Source organism: Dromaius novaehollandiae, chromosome 2 (genome assembly GCF_036370855.1).
Source record: "Dromaius novaehollandiae isolate bDroNov1 chromosome 2, bDroNov1.hap1, whole genome shotgun sequence".
Classification (NCBI taxonomy): Eukaryota; Metazoa; Chordata; class Aves; order Casuariiformes; family Dromaiidae; genus Dromaius; species Dromaius novaehollandiae.
Genome location: NC_088099.1, coordinates 33,888,923 through 33,915,766, shown reverse-complemented (window position 1 = coordinate 33,915,766; position 26,844 = coordinate 33,888,923). Strand labels below are relative to the sequence as shown.

General features: G+C 37.5%; 1 protein-coding gene across 3 annotated transcripts in view; it reads right to left on the bottom strand.

The window, feature by feature from the left end:
- Positions 1-26,844, bottom strand: part of ZNF385D (zinc finger protein 385D) — a 430,528-nt gene that overhangs the window by 105,232 nt on the left and 298,452 nt on the right. For all 3 annotated transcript variants that reach the window (XM_026103714.2, XM_026103716.2, XM_026103717.2), the window contains one exon: positions 25,487-25,629. In XM_026103714.2, coding sequence (XP_025959499.1) covers positions 25,487-25,629 — 143 coding nt within the window. The remainder of the gene's footprint in view (positions 1-25,486; positions 25,630-26,844) is intronic.

Below are 26,844 nucleotides of genomic sequence, written 5' to 3'. Positions count from 1 at the left end.
TTATGTCCAGATCTAATACTTATGTAACATGTGCCAGGATTAGTCATTAATGACCAGGATCTTTGTGAAACACTTAAAAGGCCAGGAAATATTATCTCTGTTTTACAGATGGGAATGGAGAGTACGTCATGGTTCAAGGACACCAATGAGGTCTGTGCCTGAACGTGCAGTGGAACCCAGCACTTCTTCCACCACCCCTTTCTTCCTAGCTCAGGGCAGAGCACTTGGCTATGCACTCACTACGATTCACAGTGGCTTCTGGTGCTTGCTTCCAGAGAGAGTTTCTTACCTAGAGTGAGGAAAGCCCTTACCTGGCAGCTCTTAGGAGCAGCCAGAGGCACAAACAGTTCAGCTGTGGGATAGGATGACTAAAATTACACACACACATACACACACACACATACACACACACACACACATACAATACAAACTTCAATGCTCCAGACTTTCCTTTCCCTTTCCTTTCCCCTTCCCTTTTCCTCCCCTCTCCTTCCCATTACTTTTCCTTCCCCTGCCCTTTTCCTTCCCTTTTCCTTCCCTTCCCTTCCTTAAAGTGTCGCAACCTTCTCAGGCACTACTGAAAAAAACAGTACTTACTGTTATCTCCTTGCAATTGTGTAGAAGATTGCCTGTGAAATGGTTGTACCTACAGACTGACAGAAGAGAAAGCCAGGAGACTCAAATGCAAAATTAAAAACAAGTGTAGTTTGTTATTTTGAAATGGACATGTAGTTGCTCAGATCCTTCCACGTATGAGAAATTATGGTTAGTATAAAGGAATCTGTGCTATCACCAATTTGAATTAACCACTAGAAAGCTTTTCTCCTTATTGACCCCTTCCGAAAATGTTCAGTTTACACTCTATGTGAGGAACCACACAGCATGTTTGCAGCATATAGGTGTTGACTGATCCTGAAAAAGCCAGAAACCGTACTGTATGTTCTTGAGAACCAGCCTTTAGCACCTTATCTATTAACTGTTTACATATTGCATTTCTGAAACATCATCTTCCAAGTAACTGCTTTTATTTTTACTTCAGATTAATGATTATGAAAGTGGCAATACTAGTGCAAATTCCATCTTTCTTCCTGTCACTTCTTGTCTTTTTTCTTATTAACTGCAACAGGAAGGCTAACATGCAAATAGCGTTATGCACTTACCAGAGCGGGGGTTTGTCACACTAGTAAGACAATACCTACACCAAAGCCACACAATCAATGTAGGGTTATATCATATTTTGCTGATCAGAATCAAAGAAAAACAAGCCAAAACATACACCTGGCAAAACCTTTTAAGATACCTAGCAGGTCAGCTATCCCAGCTGCTGTTAGCATTAAATGTGACTTCGGGTAGAACATGCAATTTCCTGGCTGATCACTGGAAGACCAGCAATCGGGTCTGCTCCTACCTGAGGCTGGTATCTGAATTTGCGTTCTTGTTTTGTCCACTACACTGAATTGTTTATCAGGCTTCTAACCAGGGCATCCGTGATGACTGTAATGTGAAAATCACAATGACATCTTCTGGCAGTAAGTTTCTCCTCTGTGGAGCCTCCACAGAAATCAAACATATACTACATGTGCTTTTGTTAATACTCTTTGAGCAGAATGAACATGTTGCTAATGGTGGTCAATTACTATGCAAATATCCAGTAATTGCACCAGTCAAAAGCAAAACATGTTACACAGGGCACTTTTTAGAAAAAAAAAAAGTAAAGGCAGAAATGAGAAATGACTAGTACAAGGCACGAGTTAATTATGAAGAAAGGCAGAAAAACTGTTTCCCAGTCTAAACTCTGAAAACCTATGTTGTTTACAATGATGTAAATATAAAAGAGCAAAGCTACAACTTTAAACTGGCACATTGCAAGTGTTATGTTTTTATAATTATGCTTTTGCTGTCTAAGATTAATCAGGCTAGTTAATGATGCAAAAAATTACATTTATAATCTAGTCTGAATACAGCTGTACTGCAAGCTAAGATCTAAGTGCTATTAAGGAAAATGGAATTAATGGACTGTCCCTGGCAATCTTTATATCTATCAGTTACTAATTAACATTCTTCTGTAAAGAATAATTTATGGGGGAAAAAGCACATACAGAAGCAATAATGTTAAAACTTGCAACATGCAGTGCGGTCACAGGGTAGTCGTGCAGCTGTAATAGACAATGTGTTGTGCTCATTTCAACAGAGAACAAGAAAGTGCCAACTGGCACTGCAATCAGTAAAATCTTTTATGTTAAGTCATTTATTTTATATGGCAGCAAATTATTACTACCAAGGATAAACTTTTGTGGGAAATGTCGACTTCAGCTAATAATGGAAGGACAGAGCAGGAGAAGCAATAAAAACGTGGTAGTTAAATTAGCTACGAAGAAAAATGAACACAGTGTGTTATCTTTGTGGTTAATGTAGCACATTTGCTACTTCCAACATATGACTCCCAACTTGATTACTGCTTTTATGCATTCAGTACCTGCATTAGTTTTAAAAGCATCCCTGCCAAACCTTCACCACAATCTTAATTTAGCTCTCTTCTGGTTCTGCCTTTATGACACAAAAAGAGACGCATTATTCTTCAGGGCCCTTTCTCAAATCCTCCTTATCTTCTTGCCTGTGAATTTATGCACCATCACTTCACATACCAAGAGCTTTCAGCGGAGAATAATCCTGATAATGAACACCAGAGCTTCCCTTTTCTGGGCAGATTACACGCCTCACTTCTTTTGGAAAAAAACTCACATACAAACACTCACACACGTAAGTGAGTTCCGGCATGAGCCAAAATCAGACAGCGACTGTTGCATCTGAAAAATATTTCCCTCACTAGAGGTGGAAGTAATTAGTAGTTTTAAATCAACATCAAGACATTTAGGTTTACTTAAAATCTTAGAAGAAAAATGTTAATCATGTTGAACTTCTACTAAAAAGGCCAGATTAGAGTTAATACTGCAGATCACTGGTAACAACGCTATCCCAAATAATCATCAGAGAATGAGGGTGATTTTAATTTTTCCAGACGCTGCCCAGCAAATGGTATATAACTACCAATTGGTATATAACAATCAAACAGTATATAACTAGCAAAAATGGTAGTAATAGTATTACTGGTGTTTATATAAGTCAGACTGATTGAATGATAAAGGCATTCCATCCATTTTCAGACTTTTTCCCGATGTCAGTCTATCACAATGAATTTTAAGTCTATAATATAGACATGAAAACTGACACTAATCACCACTTACTGCTTTCCAATTAAAATAGTAAAGCAAAATTTAGTATGTTTGTGCATTTTTCCAACTTAGCCAGTAAGATGCCGATGATGATAAAAAAATCCTAACTTTAGAATTTACATGAATAGCTATTTTGCACACACTGTAGATAATTAACAGATAAGATTTTTAATTAATTCACAAAGACTTAGCATAATTTACCACATAGGGAAAAAATCCCATGACCTCTTGAGAAAGCTAATTATACTGCTATTAAAATATGTTGTAAATTGGTAAGAATTCCATTCAAGTGCTTTAGGAATAAGCAAGTACTCTAATATGCTGTACTGTAAATCTCATTTCCTCCCTTTGTCACTCCACCATGACCTCCCAAAAGAAAATACAGTCACATACAGCATTACCTGTTTGGACTGTAGAATTTTAAGCAGGAGGACAGGAGAAGTTTGATAGAAATAAATACTGATTTACAAATGTTGATAAGCTTGCAGTGAGGAGAAGGAAGAGACCACAAACCTAATACCAAAGATACAACTGCCCTAGCAAATTTTTCTTCTTTGAGAGCATGACGAGAAATACGGAATTTCATTTTTCTGAGGGAATTGAATGAGATAACAGATAAACCCTGTCAGTATGGATCTCACTGCAATGCAGTGAATGCTAAAATAGAGTCCAATTTTTTCATTCTGCCATATTATACATTTGCAATATAGCTAGAAATATCACATGTATGATTTATATTCAAATCAATGCTTTATTTTTTTATTTTTGATGCTTCTGATTATTAAGCATATTCAGTTACAAACAAAAATATCTTATAGCTTTTCACCGGTGCTTTCCATGCTAGTGAGTCAGATATGTTGTTGCAGGGTCTAGTAGTGCTGCTATACTGAAGGTTTTGGCAGGCTTTCTCACTCTGACCCCTCTGCTCAGGAATTTATAACCATCTGGAACAATTTGCTCTGAACTGCACAGAAAGGAAAGTGAGTTCTTTACTAGGAAGGGCATTTATTTACCTAAAATCAAAAGCAAATGGAAACTGCATGTAAAGGTATCTTTAAACACCATGTTAAATCTCTATTTTTGTAATGCAAAAGGAAGCAAGTAAGAAAATTATATGAAAATATAGTTTAATCTCTTTGGTTATTTGCTTTTAATAATGAAAATTATGTTAGTGAGAGAGCTGGACTGACCATTCTGCACAGTGGAGTTCTGTGTTTTAGTCACTGTAATACATAAGCAATGTGCTATGTTCACCAGAAGCTGCTGGAAAGAGGTCATTGTGCATACCTTTGATGTGCAAATTCATGCTTAAATGCTTTGAAGAATTAGGGCCTAAAGTTCATACTGTATTCACAACAGTGTAAAATCCTATCCCTTGGTGCTTTATCTGAGCACTGCTCTCTTGCAGAGAACTCTGCCAAGAGCTGGACAAGGTGATGTCGATCCTGCAATATGTTCAGTGTTAAAAATAAGTTTTTAGGTTGTTGATATGCTTTTCACCATCCTTACCTTTATTATCTGTTTACTGCCACACTGGTCTGCTTCTAAATATCCACTGTCCCTTATATGTAGTATGTAAGCCGCTTTTTAACCCATGTGAAACAGTCAGTGTTTCCACTATAGTGCTTCCAAAGGTTTCATGGTCCTAAAGATTCTGTCATAAACATTTGATTTTTAAACACATTAATCTTAAGTAAGGCATTATCGATTGCAAGAGAAGGGCTAAGCCTACCCAAGGTCTGCAAGTCTGGCTCTTACCCTCACCTCAGTTCTTCTCAGAAAGCCCAGGTGCCTGCTGAGAAGCAGTGTGTTAACCTGGGCCAGGAGAGAGGGGCTTTCCTCCCAAGTTCCCCCTGCCAATGTGTCTATCTAACCATCTGCTCTCCATTCACTCACTTTCTCTCTAGACAGGGATTTTTATTGGTTTAACATTCCTTTGCTCTTAGATTCTGGCCAGCAAAAAATAAGCTTGTTAACTAAGATGGCAACAGGAACATCAGTATTTCCTGTGACAAGCTCATTCATTTTGTCCCTAAAGATCCTCAGTATTATTCCAAGAGATAAGGTATATATCCTTCCTTGTTTTCTTCAATACCTATTCCTTAGGTAATCTTACACCTGTATAATATTCATAATAATATTAATTATAATTAAAAATAATACAGCTTCTTCATAGCCATGCATAAAAATACTTGTTCCAAAGCATGTGTGATTGATTTCAGGTGGTTCTTTTTTCTTTTTTTTAACATTTTTTACCAAACAGAATAGTTGATAAACAATCGCATTTAAGCGACAACAGATAAAACTTCATTCGCTGGTACCACTGTCAGTGAACAGTTACCAGGAAAGAAGTGAAAACAGTGTACTGTCCACTGCATTTAAAATCTGTTTTAAATAGCCACAATTCCTGCTGACACTTACTATATTTTGCTGTACAGTGTGTACACTGCTGAATGACAGAAGTCCAGTTTTGCTACCATGGGAGACCAATCATTCCTACAGAAATCAAGGCAAATGCTTATATTCTTCAGCAGCAGGCAGCCTGTTAAGCCATTGATTCACAGGAAAAATGTGACTGGAAAGGTCCAGGGTATGTCAGCATGAACACACGACGCAGTTCTGAGGATATGGAGCTCTTCCTATCTCTTCTAACTCCCTACCCCTAATAACTTGAAACTCAGTCTTAGGATTCATCTCTCTCCCTGCTGTTTCTCAGAAGAGGATGCCAAACTCAGGCAGGATTCAGGGGTTTTTACACATCCTGATCTTGTCCTTGCTGGATACAGAACTTTAATTACACAGAGAGTGGGACAATGTGACTGTCACATCATTGACACCTGTGATAAGGAATCTTTAACATGAACCAGGAGGAACTGACTGATGGCATGTAATGACATATTGGTAGAGTTAATAAGAGAGAAAATTGGCACTCTGCTATGAGATCATAAACACGAAGACATAATGTAGAGGTTATACACTACTGGAGGAATACATGGGAAACCACTAGCTGAGAGGTACAGTACCTCATATACACAACAACAAATGCATAGATGGATATGAGAAACTTCCGTTTTTATTTTTAACATTCTCAGAGGAAGTGGAACAATTGCCTGAGGGTGAGAACTGCCAGTTTCTTCATTCTTTCTGTCTGCTATTCTCTATACCGTTTCTTGCAATTCACTCCTTTTCCAAAGAGGCTTTCATCACAATCACCTTGTCTAGCTTATCCCTAATGAAAAATTTAAAAGATGCACTTTACTCTATCCTTTCTCACTTAGGTGACCTGATTAGGAAGGAGAAACCTCAGTGATAACATAGTCTGCATGCTCTTTTGTCATCCATCAATACCTGTATTTATTTCTATATGGAGGGAGTGAAGGGAATTTTTTAAAAGTCAAATGGATATAAAACAAATCGAGCTATCTTAGTTCAGAATTCATTCCACATGAGCTGCTGGACATGTCTGAATTAAGGTCAGGAGACTATCGAACTTTTTGGCTCTGATAGGTTTATGTTCCAACTCATGTTCCCTAAGAACAGCAGACATACTCAGCCAATACGTATTACAAAGAAGATATGCTCCTTGCCTCAAGGACTTGCATGCTAAATCAGATGTGTGATCATAGTTCAAATGCAAAACAGCTTGCTCAAGGTCCCATTTCAGCACAGTACAAAGTTAAAATATCTACTTTATTACTTTTTTGTACTAATAATGAAAGAATTTTCTTGTAATAAGTGTGTTTTATCAAAAGGGTTTAGTTTAAGACTCAGCTAGAACAGCTGGCTAAGTGATGATACCCTAAACCTAAACTCCAAAAATATTTTGGAGGGAAGGTGAACATGTTCTTATAGAATTTAATAGCTGTCTTTAGGAGAAAAAAATGGATTGATAAATAGTATTATTTTTTCCTTTAAATATATCTATTCTTGCTCAACCTAACTATTAAAAGCATTTAACAAAGCCTTATTTTAGAAAAGACGTGTCCTCTACTTGAGGCAATCGCAATACTAAGAAGCTATAATTGGCACATATGTAAATCCTGCAATGTTACAATGACCACAGATTCATGTAAATAATTTCAGTGAAACACCCTATCATACCTTCCTTCCATACCCTCCCTACGAAAGTACTCACAAATAAACTATTTGTAAGAAAATTCTGCTAATCTTTTAAAACTAAAATACATCAAGCAGAAATCTAATGTTACCTCCAACATTAGTATTTGGAAATGACTCAGAAAGACATAGTTTATGTATCTAAACCATTAAGCCATATCTGAGCTACACAAGAAAATTTGGTGTCCCTGAGCAATGGAGATAGCCAGCTCAATTCAGCTAAGGTAATAGGTACTAAATTTGAGGGTCTGACAATGGCCTCTTTTCAGAGTTCTGTTCCATATCACAGTCCTGTGCGGGAAAGGGAATGGCAGCTACCTCATTGCACTGCCGAGACTGTGTCTGTAGTAGGGCGATACTACAGAATTTAGAATTAAAGTCAATCTTTCGCTTATTCACTTGTAGGACCTCAAGTAAATACCAGCATTGTTGCATCTCAGTCAACCCTCTAAAAAGAAAATGAGTATACACAGGCACACGGGATGTTGAGGAATAAAATCACTGAAGACTGAATTGTTCAGAAACTAGGACTTACTCTTGTTTTCAACAAGCTAGTCTTGCAGACAGCACGGAAAAGTAAGTTGGCCCAGTTTACCTCCGTCTCTTTGCAGCAGCTAATATTATGAGAATGTGACTGTCCTGTAGTCCTTGTCATGCTTCTAACTGTCACTGTACTTAAGAGAGGAATCAAATGAGAAGTAAATATCTCAACTGCAAGCCTATAAAAGGACTAAACACAGCTTATTCCTTGAATTTATGGCCATGTGAAACTCACGCCATGATAAATTGTAAACCTTGTTTGTGTGTGGACATCTGGAAAAGGAGAGTCTAGGCAGTGCCCATTGCAGTGGCATCTGCCCTTGCACATTAGTCTTTGATCAACTCAATGCTGGGTACTGGAAGGACTGGTTGTGTTAGCGCTTTACAATGAGTAGGTAATGCTGTCAGATTGGAACAGTTTGTGACCAATCACAAGGTCACATCCTGATTTTCCTCCTGAGAAAAATAACAACAGTGCACGCACATGTACATACATACAAGCCAAACCTCCTGAATTTCAATAGCAATGCCATCAAACTGCAGGCAAAAGTTAATCAAAGGGATTTCATTTCATGCAATGTCAAAAGAACACAGAGTTTTGCAGCAGATGTTCTGGCAAGCAGAATGCAGACCAAACTCTAAGCTCTAATTGTGAGCTTCTCCCTCACAGTGTGATTTTTTCAAACTGAACATCGCACTGTCTAATTGAAGCACTCAACCAGCATATGTTCTGCTCAAGCAACTGTGTGAAGTTTGAAATACTGAATATAAGCAGTATTAATGTCTTTTGCTTTCAAGGCACCAAACACTTGGAAATGACTATTCCTTAATTGGAAGCTAACATAAAACTTCAATGTACTAAAAAGTTGCCTCCTCTTGATGAAAAGACAATTTGTAAATATCCAGTAGAGAATGATGTCACAGTTTAATTAAAAACAACAATTTCCATCTGTGCTTCAGTGCCTCTTTTGTTATAGCATCATACAGACACCGACAGGTTTTGAATAGGCTTAATAACTAAGCTCCACATACGTCTAAGTCAATGCTCTGGACAGAATCTAGTCCCTGTTTCTAGATCTCAGCCTAAGAGTCACAACTTTATCTGATAGCCATCCTTTGGACAGGGGGCATTATGGTAAGTCACAGTTTAACTCCTACGTTTGATGCCTTTCTTTACCCCCTACTCATATTCCTCCCACATTCATTCATACACAGTTAGCCAGAATTCCATTGAAACTATGAGCACTGGAGACCTTATCTAAGCTCTCTGGAGCAAAATAGTAGGAATGCAAGGATCATAGGCATAGCGAATCATTTCTTAACCATAGATTTGTCTTATAACATCATACAATATTTTTCTTATACCTTCTCCACTTCTAATTTTGTCCTTTACCCTTTCTGGCTGATTCCTGTGTTCTAGCAAGGCATGAAGTAAGAAAAAGCAAACAAAACAAAACAAAAAAAACCCATGCACTTGAAAGCTAGCCTGCTGGTATAACGTTTTTCCCTACCAAGCTTGCTTCACTTGAGCTGCAATATTCAGTAGCATTTCAGGCTGGAGAGAATCCCTCCTGCTTTGTTTCTTCACCAAACCCTTGTCATCATTTCTTATCTCCTCTAAACACAATAGTCTTAGTCTCTCTGCTTTACTGTAAGCCTTTAGAATTCACAGAATAATTTGGGTTGGAAAGGTACCTCTGGATGTCATCTGCTCCAACTTCGCACATCTATGTGCAGCAACAACTTACAGCCTCGGCCAGGCCTTTGTACTCAGGGCTTTCTCAAGTGAAGTTCTGCGCATCTCCAGGGATGGACATTCCACCACCTCTCTAGGCAAACCGTTCTGGTGTTTGACTATGCTCACTGTGAAAAGATTGTTCCTAATATCTACATGGAATTTCCTGTGTCAGTTGGATACCTAAGACAGAACTTTAAGACAGGATAGGAAGTATAGGATTTAAAGTAATCTAAAGCATAGACACCTTAGCTAATCATCCAGGTTTCTACTATAGTTACTGGAGATAAGTACCTCCAGACGATGATTAATGCCATCTCAGGTGTCTAAGATGCGATAAGTTGCTTTCTGGACCTACCCATCCTTCTGCATTGAATCGAGAAGGAGCCAAATAGTTAGTTCAGATTGGACACTTTGCTTTCAGACATCTATTTAGATCAGATGCATCTCATCCACATTAATTTAAATTTCTACAAGAAAGGTCATAATATTATTTGGCTATATCCTCCTACACTAGGGGTTTACTTTGACACATATTTGAATTGGAATGGCAGAGGCAAGAGAACCCAATGACAGACTTTTTATATTGGAATGGCCTGAAATTAGGTATCTAAGGGCATACCAAGATAGTTAAATATCCTAATTTTCAGCATTGATTTTTTCACTGGCATTATCAGTATAGTGAATAAATCCACTTAATGACCATAAGTTTCTAACTTAATGAAAATGATGATAATTAGTTTCAACATTTATTTTTCCCCTCTCTATAGCAAATCTCTTTCCCTATTTTTTTTCAACCAGAAGCCAGGAGAGACTACAGCACTGTAATTGCCAGTTCTTTCTACCATTAAGTTTAGGTTATACAGAAATGTAGCTTTAAACCATGACCTTCCTTTTTAAATTACATGCATGTGAACTTGAGTCCTAATCCAAAAGGCACAATTGGATTAGGCCATTTATCTTCATAGACCAAATATACTTATGTGCATTCTTTGATGTTTAAATCACTCCCTAAAGATGGATTAGACAGCCATATTTGAATATATTCAAAATAGTTCCTTTAATTAACCATTTAAGTAACGAAGAGCCAGCAGAAAGTGATGGCAACAAAAATCAGATATGAATAGTAACTAAGCTAAGAAAAGCTCAGTAGTTAGAGCCATGTGCTTCTGAGAAAACAGTGTAATAGAGGAAAGAGGTATAGGAAAGGGGGAAAACTAATCAACTTTACGAGAAGAGCCAGAGATTGTTGCAGTAAATCATTCCAGATAAACTTTTGCAGCAATCTAAAAAATTTTACATTTATCCAGCATTTTCAAGTGCTTATCTAGAGATGGTCCAATGAGGTAGTCCCCTGTACAGATTAAGCTTAAGCAATGACATTAGGACTCAACTCTAATCCTGTATTTTTATCTAGATAGATCAAAGGAAAAAATGAATGGCCTTAAGCATGATGAACAGCCTATGAAACCAGAAATTATGTTATCTAGCAGTCATCATTGATAGACCCTGATAACCCAACGCTGATAAATATTCTGTAGAGTTTGGGGGTGGGGGTGGGGGTGGAGACAAGGGGTTGTAACTCAAGTACAACTATTATAGAAGAATAAAATACTTTCACAGGGCAGATGTCTGTAATCCTTTGTAACTTGTAGAACTCTCAAGACACTTTACATTTTCCAAGCTTTCTGCGAACATCAGTCTGTTTTCAAAACACCAACCAGAGCATGAAAATACAGCCTACAGGTCATGAATGCAGTATCATTCCCTTATACAAGAAAGGTAAGTAAACCGGAGCACTAAAAGGGAGAATCTTTTTTCCCAAAGGCAGAAGAAGCTTGACTAGGCCCTAAGAATTGCCACTAAATAATGGGGATGAACAATTTGCAGAACTAGTAAAGAGTCATTTTGCTGAAGTTACTGGCTTTGCCCAACCTCCTTAGCTTGTTTATGGCAAAAGGTCCACAAGCATGATGGACTTGCTCCATATAACAGACTCAATTGAAGATTAAATAAATGACCAACAGCCACAGCAACTGGTTTGGAATTATAATTAAAGAAGTTACTGGATCACAGCTGTGATCTAAACACGTTACCGCTTGACCTCTAGAATAGAAGGTAATCTATCAGTAATTTAGCAGTACTTATTTTATAAAATTCTTCACTGGTATTTAAAAGGAAGCTCCAGCTAGTAATTGTTTGAATGAACAAAAATGCAAGAAAGGCTTGTAGTGATTATACTGTGTGCCAAAATAGATGGACAGTAAGGCCAAATTAAAGTTACTCAGAACTGAGATCTCTTGTGTACAATTAATGATAGATAAATGAGATGAAGTAAAACAAGGTCTAAGGATGGGTTTTAAGTATTTAAAATTTAAGTATTTAATTATATATAATATATATATAATTATATATGTTATATTTTATATAATATACTATACATATTATATTATATATTCAGGTTGAATATATAATTTCAACCTGAACCTTTGAGGTTCAAAAACATTAGACTAACTTGAACAGATTTTCTTTTATTCTACATGCTTCAGCATTATTGGCTTGAGGAAGAAATACATCAAAAAGGCTACTTCTGATGCAGACAAGATAAGGGTAAAAAAGAAAACACTGAAGATTTCAAAGTCACATACATATTAAATGCATGGCTAGCTTATCATCTAGATATCTGGGTTGGCTATAAACAGCATTCCAGTTAAATTTCCAAGCTTGCAACGAGTCCCCCAAGCTCCTGTTGCCATACAGAACTTCCTTGAACTCAGTAAGTCCCTAAGTAGTGCATTTATAAGATTGCTAACAATTATCCAACAAAATTTCCAAGTCCTTTAAGAATTGTCTCTGTTAACAAGAATGTGCTTCCTCAACTCAATTTTGTTAAAAACCTGGGGTGTCTCTCTCTCTCTCATTCTACACCCTGAACAGCTAGGAGCAACTTAACTGTATCTGATGATTTTTGATACTATTGTAGGATAAAAGCCTAGCAAAACAATCATTTCTTAGCTTATAGCTCAGAAGTCTGGAATAATGCATGCTTATCATCATCTGTAGCAATCTAAAATATCTGCTGATTATATAATCATCTTAAATCCCTGAGTAGGCTGAAGACTTAAACATTGTTAATGATAGCTAAAGACCAGACCAGATGATTGTTAATCCTCCTCTTAAATAAGAGAAGTTATGCACTAAATAATACATTATTGCAATATCAAGTGGCTTTTTGCATTACTGATTAATCTTGCGACTTACTGAAAAGCTTAACAAAATTTTAAGATGTTTAATGACTGAACTTGAGGTTGTTCTTCACAGCCTTTTTCCTGGTGTGTTCTGGTCCATAGAAATGCTGCTTTAAGAAATGCAGATAAAATATTACAGTACTTTTCTGTGACTGTGGGTCCAATCAGTATGAAACAGAGATACTAATCAAATTGCTGGACTGAATACATAGAGATGAGAGTTGAAACACATTTTATATATTGTGTGTTCTGCACTTTTGAGTTCTGAGTTGGCTGGGCTCTACCATTTTCACATGAAACTAGAAGATGAGAAAGTTTTAATTTGACCAAAATTAACACTTTTTCCTCTTACTTTTTTTTATATTTGAAGCTAATACTTCCCTTGTATTAGTAAAAATGCCATTAACCACAGAATCTTGCTCGTCTGTATTTTCACCTGAGCCGCTCAAGGAACACCTCTAAATTTAGCATCTCACAGCAAGAACTATTTACCCCCAGGGTCAGCATCAATTTATGTGGCAAATCTCTTGCCATATCAGTGAGGCTTCTAAAAAGAAACTGAAGGACTTTTCAAAAAGTTGCAATGGTTTGTGAAGAAAGACCTAAAGGAAATAATTCCAAATGAAATACATTTCCCAATGAATTGAGTGCTGTTGTCCTAGGAAAAAAAAAAATGCTAATCCTCAGATCCATTTGCAACTTGATGTTCTTTGAAACAGACACTTTCTGCATTCTAGAAACCCATCTGTTTTAAAAGACAGGAGGGTTTTTTTTACTACACTACAGAGGTCATACATACACACACACATGTATTTGCAGAGCAAGACTTTACTTTTATTTATTGCTTTCCTTAATAGAAAAAAACCAAGGCACTTAAAGCAAAAAATATATGCTCTCGTCTTTGTGCACAAAAATTTAAGAACAATCTCCCTTCATAAGGGAATCCTTATTGAGGAGCAGATACTGAACAGCTGTGGAGCTATGACATTTTATAGGATCTGAGGATTGCTCATAGAAAAGTATTCTCTCTAATTTTAAAAGCATGCACACTTTTTAATTTCATGCTTGTTTTAGTTCAGTTTGAGGCATATTTTCAGTAAGTACTGAAGTAATTTCCCTCTCTTTCCTTTCAAATTTAGAATGAAGAACAGAATTAAGTTTCAATCAGATATAGCTCCAGTAAAGCGAGAATAAATAAGACAGACTTTGAGGGAATAACCTTGCTTCAAAATGTATCAGATCTTAATTTCCTGATAAAAATATGTAACTAAAAAAGAAAGGAAGTGTTCCTGACTGGAACAAGGACTATGGACTGTTTAACTGGATACTTTAACTTAATTTACAATGTTTATACCATTATATTTTTGTTTGTTTTGGGGGTTTGGGTTTTTTTGTTTGTTTGTTTTGCAATGCAAGTGCATTTTTCAAATACCTATTCTGAGCACTTCAGATATTTCTGTGTCTCTTCTTGGTAACCTTCCCCTCTTCCTCCAACCTCTCTCCCAGGCCCAAAACCTTATATCTTCTATTTTCCAAACTCTTAGCTGGCAGTCTCAGCATTGCTGCTCCTCTTCCAGGCACCACTCTCTCATATTACTTCTGAACACAACAATAACTTGTGCTGCTTCCTGGGGCTAATACAGCAGCCTGGGAGAGCACTGCTATAATTAACACTGGCAGCACCCCTTTGATTTATTTTATGTCATCTGAATCCTAGCAACACCAATAATGTAATGCATTGGATCTATTAGCAAATCAGTACATTTCAAATACAAAATATGAGTGATGGATATTTCTTCATCCATTTCCAGCTGTCAGAAGCATATCACCTTAGCCATCATACTTAGACTTCTACTGCCAATAGTAAATCACATTTCATATACTCCCATCTTTCACTGCTTCTCAGGTTGCTCAAGGAAATTTTCCTACATATCTCCCTGCCTGTGTATATCAGGCACCGTCTAGAGATGGGAATGAGGAAACTCAGGTTACCTCATTAATAGTTACAGTTAATAAACTTTCTCCTGCTGGTTCAATCCAGTTCAGTCTTATCTCATGGAGGACTATCACATGCCAAGACAACACATTTGGCTCAAGAACTTCCTAAAAAATAACTCACTGCAGGCACAGTCTGGAAAACATCACAATGCGTCCTCTACTCTCCTGCTCTTCCTAAGTTGTCAGAGGGAGGATACAAGGACAGATTATGCTTTGGCCTGGTCCTGTTTTCTGTTCTGTTGTTATAAGCTCATTGCATCACTCTCAGGTAGCTGCCATACCTATAAACTAAAGGTTTATAGGTACACAACATCAACTATTCGACATTGCTGATGGCGGAAGGCTGTTTGGCTCAAATACAGAAAATAATCAGGCTATACCGATACTGAAATATAGGGCTCTGATAATTGGGCTACACTTTTTTCAGGAACCCGTTACGTCTTTGTATGGTGGACAGAGTTACCTGTATTTTTAATATAACACGGACATGGTGGACTATAGATAAGCCCATCAATAACTGTGCCAGAATAAAAGAAGTTAAGGTTGCAGCTTTACACCGTTTCTGACTTCTTGACAAATGTCCCAGCAATAACTTAACATAATCTCAGTCTCCTAAAGTCTTCTTCAAATACACACTTCACAGGGTTACTTCATTCAGCCACAGAAGCCTCCAGTTTTTCAGGATCACCATCTCTGCCATCCTGGGAATTTCACAGCAGTAAACTATAGAAAGAAACTTTCACTAGTCAGCTTTTCAGCAGGCTTTGCACCACCTCCAGCTGTAACCAAAATTTATCTTTCCTACATACCTTTCCTATATACTTTATATACCTTTTACAAATCAGCTCTAAACATGATAGTTTTTGTTATGTAAGGAAACAAGAGAATTTATTTAAAGTTTTAATCCTTTATGATAGAAAATAATATGGAAATGTATTATATCATCTAAAACTTTTAATTCTTGACATCACAAAACATATAATGCAAGACAAAATATATTGTTTGGACGACAACTCCATTGATTTGTAGTCTTTCAAATACTAAGAATTTGATATTAATGTGTTATGTAAAAAACGTACTTAAAAGAGAAACATTGAGTTCCTGAGAGATATGGCCATTTGTACTATTATTTTTGAATTATTTTGATTATAAATTTAATCTAACTAGGAATTTACACAGTATTGCTTTAAGTATTCAGTGCAGCCAAAGGACAGATGCCAGGAAAAACAGTAGCTGCATGAGAATCTGGAGTTCTAAATCCCAATTCTACTGTTCAAGTTCAATATACAACCTTTGGGGATTTTCTTTCCTTATCAAAAATATGTTAGGATAAAATAAATTAGACAGACTATGGACATTACAGAAATATTCCATCAGAGAGTACACCTGGCTCCTGATAAACGAATTCTTCAGCATGTGCCATTTACCAGCCAAAACTACTGTGACCGAAAACAGCGAGAAGAAAGAAAGAGTCTCAAATCCTCTATTTACCATAAAGGATATGAGTGGGTGTGTTTTAGGACAAAATCTTGAATACCAGAAGCAACGTTATTGCATGGTAGGAATATGCAATTAAAGATGTAATTGTGCTTAGGAATGTGGGGGTTTTGTGTGTAAAATTACCTGTTGTGCAAACTCATGCTTTTTTCAACATTCATCTTTGATAGTTTCTCCTAAGCAGAACAAACTGCAGGTTGTGAACAAATGTGGTAAATAGTTATTCATCTAGGTTAGCAACACAAACATGCCTAAGGTTAGGAAAGATTCATGCCTTACTTTGAATCTGAGTGTCTGTCTCGCCAACTGAAATAATAATGATCTGAGAATTTTATCATTCTTTTTCTTCCTCAGAGTACACTAATCAAATGACTTCTTTAAGTGATTCCTTTACACTTTAATTGAAGTTTCTTAGAAACAGGTTAATAACCATCCATATTTAAACTGTAGATTTTATGAGTTATACTTATTATGCAACCCATTAAAGTTTTATAGTTTTTGCAGAATAAAATAATCATTGATCTTTTCATCTGAGTGCTATTAAGACAAAGGGTGTAAACATCAACTGATTAAAACTTTATTTAAAATGCTTTATTAAAATTTAGACTTAAGTAATTCCACTCATCAAGACTTGAAAGATCTGAAGAGCACTTCATTTAATTTCCTTTACAAGAATGTTTTGCATGCAAAGCAAAAGCCTGAGGGACCCTTAGTCCCCAACACAGGCTGTGCTATTGCCATTGCCTAGGATGCTGTGACTCTCTGACAGCAAGTTATCTGCCAGCCCACTGTGCAGTGCCCTCTAGCAACGTGTAAGGCAGGATGAGATAACTCAGAAAGCCTTTATTCTTTTACTATTATTTATCATCAGTTAAACAAACAAGCATGTAAGTTATTGAGATCCTATTGATTGTTTTAACAACATAAAATCGTTATTTTAACAATAAAAAAACACACTAGTAAATCAAAAGATACACAAGAAACAAAGCTTGCTGCGTGTCACTTTTAGGAACTGATAGCGGGCTACACAGACCTTCGCCCTGAGATTATTTCCTGCAACAGTGCTCTTGAAATGCCCTTCAAGTTTATACTCCATAATCCATTTTCTGACAGCATAGATAAGAGTTCATACAACCAGTCTGCTTCTGCATGAGGCCTTTTCCGTTACAGACACAAGAATTGGTGGAGACTAGTTAAAAGCCCACCCATCCTCACATGACAAAAAGGAGCAGCGCAAACACACGTTCGTAAGCCGCAAGATGATGAGTGACTGGAGAGTAATACACTGCCAGCAAAACCCTAACGAAGCTGTGAGCTACCGAGCAGAGGGTGGAATGGCTTGTGCTACACGCTCAGCCGGCATTAAGAACAGTGCTCTACTTGCCTGGACAAAGCCGAATTGAGAATGGATACAAGCAGCAGACGGCAACTGTGGAATGACCACCAGTATTGAGACATCAGCGAGGACCTTGAATGAGGCCACAGAGTGACTGCCAGAAGAGATGATAGCAGATTTACCAAAGGTACATATAACACTCCAAAAACCTGGACAGCCACCAGGAAATAGACGTGATCGGAGCATTTGCATCCAGATTACAATTAAAGGAGTTAAATTCAAGGATAGGTATTACAACATTCAGCAAGGTGAAATGATACGAACATAGGACATTTTAAGGTAATCTTAAAATTTGCTTCCCCAGGAGAATGCATCCTAGAAATCTGAATTTCCACTGCAAGCCATCACAGAAGGTTGGAGCACATTTGATACGGATTTAATTTAAACAAAAATAAAACTTTTTAATGGATTTTTTAAAGGTATCTATCCGTTTGTTCCCATGAGCAAACCCCTCTAAGCTCTCAAGACTGCTGTCATCTATGTGGCAACAGGTGACAACTGCTCATCATGAGCAGAGGATGCTGCTAATTCTCTAATTGGAACATCATCCTAAAGCTGCTCAAATAAGCTGTCAGAAAAGGCAAGCAATTCCAGAAATGGGGCCAGGAGTGTGCTGAAATATAAGGTAGCATTCAGAAAAAGATAACAAGAAAACTGTTGTTGGGGTCTGGGCTGCAACTTGCAGGAATCCCAGCTGTTAGTTGCAAGCAGTGGCCAAAAGTTTTAGAGGAGACCGCAAAAGGATTAAGGTTAGATTTAGTAGGACGTTCCTTACCCCTGCACCAAGTCCAAAGAAATTAAAAGGAATCACACTGGAGACAACTGCCAGGAAGCTTAGGTGTTATTTCCCAGCCACTCTGCAGTGCAATGGAAAACAACACCCATGCCATCCCAGGCTACCATGGGAAGGTTACCCGAGGGCAGCAGGAGCACTCATTTATACAGAGCCAGAACATCAGCACCGTTCCATGCCCATGACACTGGGCATGGGCCAGACATAAGAGCAGACAGACACGGTATTCCTGGACATCTGGATCCACCCTAAACTGACTCAAAACTGGAAAAAATACTAAGACCTTAATTTCCCCATGTTTTCTGGGCTGTAAACTTTTCTTTCACAGCAGAGATCCAGAACTGTAGTGGTCTTTCAGACAGAGACCAAGGCATAGATCAAGGATTTAAACATATAACTGAATACTTAATACTGATGTTGATTCATCCCTGTTTTGCAAATACCAAATAAAAATATCTGAATTGCCTGGATTTTATTGTTTGCTCATTCCCTGACCCCCCTTCTTCCTCTGCTGACTTTTTAATTGCATGGCCTGGGCAGAGATGAAATGTTAATATAATAAAAGAATTTCTCAACTCAACCATTATTTTTACACTCATCTTAATACTTTTTCTTAACATTTTGACAAATTTTCAGCTAAACAGGAATAGAAGCATAGGCTATAAAGAAGAGTATAGCCAGCTTACAGCTCAATTGCAGTACTATGGAAAGGAAAAGGGTAAGCCAAAAACCCTGTTTCTAGAAAGGGTTTAGGTAAATGAGCAGCCATGCTAGGAATATTCCCAGAAACAATAATCCCCTCTGTTTGTCTGAAAAATTAATGATTTGGTGCAGTACAGGTCTTTATCTGAAAAAGGTCCTTCTCATGGCAATCACATTAAAAATCAGCAGCAGTGCAGACTGCATTCTTACTGACAAGTTCTTCTATATAGACGGTATTATGTTTTGATTCACATTAAACTGAGATGATCACATTGTCATCCACCCTGACTGTCCACTTCTGGAAACAAAGCCTGCTGATAGCATGTTGTCACTACTGCACTTTAAAGTATTTTATAGGCTGAAGAAAAATAGTCTCATTATGCTCCCCCTGCTTAATTAGCTCAGAAAACATAAAACAAAGCCATTATGTAGAATCTTACAAAAAAACTTGAATTTATTTTGCAAATTTCATGCTGGTAATGTTCAGAAAAACTCACGTATTTCAGATTCCTCCTCTATCCTTTGCTATCAAAACCTACAACTTCTCCATAATATCCAGAAACCTGGCACGTCATCTCTGACATGTATCTCTCTCCTAGATAAAAAAATACCCAGGACAACAGCCTTAGGAAAAGATTTCAAAAATGTCCCCTGGCAGCTTTTTGACAGGTTTTCTCCGCATTTCCTGGCCTAACTCCTCCCAGAAATACTTCAGTCAGCATGCAGCTTTCCTGCATTGTCCATTTCTGTCAGTTGTCTGGCCACGATAGGAAAAGACTGCGTTTCCCAAGCAGCTCTGTACCAGCCAACTTAGTGGTTAACAGCAAGCCAGAGACAGAGAGCCTGACGGCAAGACCAAAGGGAGAAAAAAACAGCTCCCAGTGAAACAAGCCAGCCACAACTGCTCCCTATCTACTAATACAAGCTTCAACTCTAGGAAGAGAGAGCATAGCCTTTGTGCTGCCGTGCACCACGTTGCTCAGGCTAGTTTTCAGGAAGCAAAGAGCCTGATCAGCCCTAATGTATGGGCAATGTCCATAGTTTACTTCTCCTCCTCTCCCATGTGCCAAATTCTACCAGGGAAGGTGAGACATGAAGCCTTAAAAGTTGCACCTGTTCCATGGTATGGAACAAGCAAACAAGAAAAATCAGGGCACTGAACAAGGATTACTACATGTAGATCAAGAGAAAGAAACATCTGTGGAATGATAGCTAATTTTCAACCATATTTAGTACGGTTCTGGCACTGCTACTTCTCTTTCAGTCATAAGTTGCTAGTCAAAAGTGCAATCGTGTTTCTTTCCAAAGAATGCTTCTTCAGGAAACTTTCCACTGGCACCAAAGAGAGATCAGGCTTTAGTTTGGAGGTAGGATGCAACTTCTCAAGCAATATCCCTACTTCTTCTAACAAATATTTACTCAGATCTTCTACTCTGCGGACCTCTTCCGCTATCTAATATGTCCATACAACAGCCTACAAAGTGCGATATAATGCCTGTAGAAATTTTTCAGGAAAATGGTTAGTATACCCTTCAAAGAATAAATAAACAAGGACTGTAATGCATTGTCTGGTTTCCCATTTAGGAACAGCAAATGTCTGGATTTGTAAACTTCAAATTCTGTCTCTCAAGATGAAATAAATAATTCTGAGAGCTCCAGAAAAAAGTAAAACCTAGTTTCTGATCTGTGCTTTGAAGATGATGGATGTTGGAGACTATGAGGCATAAAAAACTGAAACTGAGGCTTTTTCTGTGGTAGGGTCTATTAGAAAGGACTCTCACTCATGTCTAAAAAGATGAAGTCTTCCTTATTAGTCCAGGCACTCTTAGTAGTATTATCCGACAAGAAGAACTTAATTAACTTTTAGTTAGAACTTAAGTTAGAACTTTTAAAAGAACTCAATTAATTTTTAGACTTTGATGCTTTGTGAAATTTCTTTAAAACCAAGCATTGGCTCATGAGCAGAAAAACTACACCTTCACATTCACACATACACACAAGCATGTATACGTATAACTTACAGCTATACTTAGTAGTATAACAGTATAGCAGTATAGCAGTAGCAAGTATAACTGCTAAAGCTTTGTGTCTCTAAGAACGAGTTCCTGGAAGCATACAGACTTAAAGCTTCTCACTCTGCAACTGAAGCGGCAGAAGTATACCAAATGTTTGCTAAATGATCTCAAAACACTTTTCAGAGTAGACAATTCAATTATTTTTCTATTCTTCCGCCATTCTTCTCAACACATTTTAAAAGGTACATAAGTGTTGTTTATAGTCATAGATTCTTTCATTCATAAAATTTATCCATTTACATCCAGTGCACTTAATTGTAAAGCAAATGGGTACCCTCCAGTTGTATGTAAAAAGAAATTTTAACAACACAGCTGTTTAAATTGAAGACAACACACTGCTTTGCAGACCCTGAAGAATCACAAGTTCATTGCAAGTTTATCTGTCTGGCATAAAAAGATGAATTAAGTGTATAGCACCTACTAATGTTCAGCCATCCAGATTGTTAATTGGTATGTTTGGTTTACGCTTTGTTATATAAATAGAAAATGTCACTCATGAAAACTTAATGCTTCAAAGGTTCATGGGTTATCTTCTTTGCATTTCTCAGGTTACTTGCTTTTTACTTTTCCCTTTCCTCAGTGCCCCTGAGACACTATCCAGAAAAATTTGTCCATCCTGCATTTTCTCTTCTGTTCTCTGCCCTGATGCAAGCTTCTGCCTTCACAGAGATCAGCACTGAATATTTCCTTCAGTCAGCCATCAGTAACAGAGCTAACTTTAGACCAAAATCATCAGTAACAAAGAAAACCCTGGGTTTGTAATTAACTTAAATAGAAAACTGTTATAAAATACAACTCCTTACTATCATTATCTGTGGTACTGCACTTAAGATCAGTATTTATTTTTGTTAGTTGTTGTGTACATGTCTAAGAGAGTCTCCATTGGCATGGAGAATCCAGCAAGTAAATTACTTTTGCCTTTACCTCTCCTAATACTTAGATCCAGTTCATCCGAATCCTCATATTCCCTTAGGTTTGTTCTTAGATATAAGTAGAAGCTAGTGTAACTGCTTGATAAATAGGAGCATTCCTCTGTAAACATACAATACAATGTCAGCACTTCTGTCCTCTGATTTCTGAGTAGAAATTAATATATTACCCTTGAGTAGCTTACGACCTGTCCGCGAATGTGGGATTCATGTAACCAAATGTAGATACAGCTGAGCCAGTCCCTCATTATAGTCAGAAGAGATAAATGGGAACTTGTAGGGTTCACTTCACCTCATCCCTATGTAGACATATAAAGCAGATGAACTGCACCCTACTTCTGTCCATTTTCCTCCATTGAAAAAAATGGAGGAATTGCCTATTTTTCTCCATTCTCTTTTGCAAAGAAACATCGGACAAGTAACTTAGATATAAATGTCTATTATATCCTAATTCTCAAGTTGGGTTACAATTGCCACAACCAGACACCACTTCTTTTCTCTGAAACATGGCTGCATTTTTACTGAAGTTTCTCCTTGATCATTGCTTTTCTCAAAGGAAGGGTGTTGAAACGTGGCCTGTAAATGGCCACAACTCTGGACTTTTTTCTAGCCTCTTGGGAAGTAGTCCAGATCTGCTGCCAAACTCATTAATTTCTGTGGACTTGTGGGAGGGTGAAGAGGCCTTCAGAAATCCCTTTCTCAAGACACAGTTTATGACCCTGATGTCTCAATCTGACTAATGCCAATTTATCCACAACACAAAAGAGTAAGTCCCATTCAGGTGCTTGGAGTTCTGGGTCTTTTACCTACTACCTACTTTCTGCTTAACCTTGACTTAGTCACAGACTGTAAGTGCTTCCCTGCTGACACTGTGTAGGATGTCACTTCAGTATGAAGCCCTAGAATATGAAGCCCCTGAATGTGAAGCACTATCAACAGCTACAATCGTATATGGGCATGCATATTTAGGAAGATCATTTTTTGCTCACTCTGTTTTTTTCTCTCACACTCACATACCTAAAGCCCTTGTCAAACATCCTGTTCAAAGTCAAATTTGGCTTGTAGGTTACTTTCTGCTTAGGATGATAATGCTCAGCAGCAGCTGAACTTCCCAGCTAGCCTACATGTTTGGAGGATGCCATTAACCAGTTCTGGCATATAAGCTAAACATAGCAGTGTTCAATAATGGACTGTTTAGAAGGAAAATGGGAACACTGAGGGTGCTGCTGCATGTCAGCACATGTGATGAGCAGGCAAAGGTCATTTTGCAAGGCATGTAGTGTGAGAGGCAAGGCAGATGACAAGCTCCGATGACTGCATCCTCACACTCAGGACTGTCACAGTCAGTAAAGGTAGATTTGGCAGATGGCAACACATCACAAGAAACAGTACATTGCATGAGAATGAACTTCCGAGTATCATTTAAAAGGACTGCTCCTCTTACTCTTGAAAACTAGGCTCAAGTTACTGAAAAATTGAAAAAGCAGGGTGTCTCTGGAGACTAACTATAATGCATACACCAAAAGGATATACTACTAAGTGGATGTTCAGCAGTAATAAGGTTTTGATAAGAGTCTATTTTTACTTTCTCAGCTCCAAACTAATTTCAAAACATCTTTCCCCCCCCCCGGAAGACACAAACAGCATAAGCTCAGTCTTTGCGAGAAAAAGAAATTGCAATTTTATAGAACAATGCCAGATTAACAATTATTTATTTAAATTTGTTGTTAAAATTACATTTGAATTATGCAGTTAATTGACAAAACAATCTGAAAATCCTGAACTATGGAAAATCCTGAACAAATGGAAATTCTAACAGACAACTTACAACAATTCAGCTGGGCAACTGAACTAAATATAACCAGTGATCACAGAGAAAAACTAGTAAGAAAAAAAATCTAAAATATAATAGCCTTAAATCTAATTATTCATACCTTTCATAATGTGTTATCAGTAGTTTATTTTAAAAAAGTATTTTGTAAAACTTTGCTGCATACCTATATACCTTTCTAAATTTGAGAATGTTTCTTTGAAGTAATAATTCTTTGACATGTTGCTTCTGAGGATTTTAAGATTTGCTGCTATAGCTTCTCTGATCTTCATTAATGCAGTCAATTGCTTGCATTTAAGACTGCATAAATAAATATTTTTGACAATTAGTACATTTTAATTACTTTAAAGCAAAATGCACATCCATAAAAGGTAAATAAATTAACATTTAATTATGGAAATTTGCTATTGATTACTACAAATTCCTTCTAGAATAGGCATGTTCTTTTATTACTCTTAATTATCGCGATTAAGATTTTTACATGTTAATTAGAATTGCATGGGCATAGAAATTTCCACACACACCCCCAATGCAGATATGCCCACACACGCTTAAATTTTTTTCTATATCTAGTATATGTAAATAAGGACAAGGACAACACAGAGTACTTTGAAATAAAAAGAGGCATAATTCTATAAAATAAAAATGATCTTAAAACCAGTTTAGATTTATATTTCTTTTACAGCATTAAATATCTCAGCCAGAAACAGGAAAATTGAAACACTCAGTCCATATCTCAGAAAAATAATGAAAATACCTAAGAAGTAATATGTAGGTTTCTCAAATCATGGGCAGTGTGCCTAAGTAAAGAAATAATTAAAGATAAATAGCCCAGATTCTACTTAACGTGTGAAAAATAAAATACCCTAATGTGAAGAGAATTCCCTGGTTTGTTTTCCAGTGAATAGCTCTGTGCATATGCCGCTACTGCTGTTCCATTGTTGCTTCAATTGCCCCTACAGTTTTATCTTTTGTAGCCATTCCAATGTGTAAATCTTTAAATATTTCTCGGGAAGCTTGTTAGAGGGTGGATGTCAAATTCCATAACTGTGAGAGTTTCACTTGTACAGCAAACTGGAGGTTAGTAAGATTCTTCTCTTCTTAAATTACAGTGGGAAACTCACAAGCCCGGAGACTCAATAAGGCCTGCAACTTTATTTCATGTCACTTGGGATCATATCATTTTTTCCTTCTGCATTACTTCTGGCTAACTCTTAGCTGTGCTTTAATTTATGGCCTACCAGTGTGTCTGAAAGAGCTATTTGGCCCTCAGTGAGGGAAAGGATATTCCAGGTTTAATTGAGTACATAAAATTTTACTTTGTGCCCTCTTGAGTCTTCTATGGAAACTGTGGCTCATTGAAGTGGACAGTAACTATTAGGAGGGTACTTACTGCATTGAAGTTGGGGAAGAGGTTGACTGCTGCTGCAGTGTCCAGAGGAAATGGAAGAAATGGTTTAATATCCAGCGATGGCTGCAGAGGTGGAGCAGGAGGACGCACTAGGGCTGGAAGAGCAGGGCTCTGGCATGTACCACCTACATACAGAAAGAGGCAGAAGACATTCAGAAATAATACGATTACAAATAAACCCCCCAAATCACACTAAAAAGCCACTATTGCGTTAAACATACATTTTTATTTGCCCACAAATTACTGCATTATTGAAAAAGAGTGCAGCTGACTCAATGACTCTTGGTTATAGTTCTTTGCCAGTAACTGCTTCAAGTATCAATATTTCATTATTTAAAATTAGCTCATAAACCATCTCTCTCCCTGGATTATCTGGAATGACAGTTCAGCCTACATCTGACTTCCCTTTACAACTTCCGCTAGTCTCATTTGGTTGTAACTTCAGTGTTGTACCCCAGCCCTATCACTCAGATTCCTTGGGCAAACTTTGCTCCAAAAGAAAAAAAACAAAAAACAACAACAACAAACCCAGCTGCTCTGTTCAGCAAAAGTCACACCGTTTGCAGCCTTTTCATTCTTTAATTAAACACTCGCTTATCGAGCTCACATCTTCAGAGTCAACCTATACCTAGCAAACACAACATACCTTGCTCCCTCAGCAGTTGATCAAGACAAATCTATCGCAAACACACTATTGCAATAAGTTTCAGCAGCCACTGAAATGCTGTTCATCCCGGTACTTCAAAGAGCCCCGACTAACACTCTCCCCTGTTGCAGGAGGTGGAGTTGATTCCCATAAAGCAGAGAGCTCCTCCCTCCGAACGCCACTAACCACCCGTTCTGTGGGAGCATCACGCAAACAAAGAAATCCCCTTGCAAACCAATAAGCAGCTACCTGTTTGCTGCGGGACCATGTTGCACTTATTTGTTTGCCTCCTGCCACAGTTGAAAGCTAGAAGGATTCAAGCCCATTCTTTGCTTCCAGTGTCTCCCATGTTTTGGCCACATTCCAAAACATCAATTCCCTGTTAATTAAAGACTATTTGGATCCTAGGAAACTGTTAAAATATGCCAGTGTTCTTCTAATCCGAGAGGCAGGCAGCAGACTGTAAAAACCTGCTGGTAAGAGTCCAAGAAATGCTTAAAAAATGTAAAGGGAGTTTTACCCCCCTTATGGATCAGAGAGACAGGCAGACAGACCAACAGAGGGAGAGATCAGAAGTCTTTTTCTTTTTTTCTCTCATACATACAGACACTTCATTAGACGAATAGCATGCATTTTTAAGAGCTCAAATATAAAGTAGTCAGAATGATATAGGATGTCTCTCCATGTTTGGCTA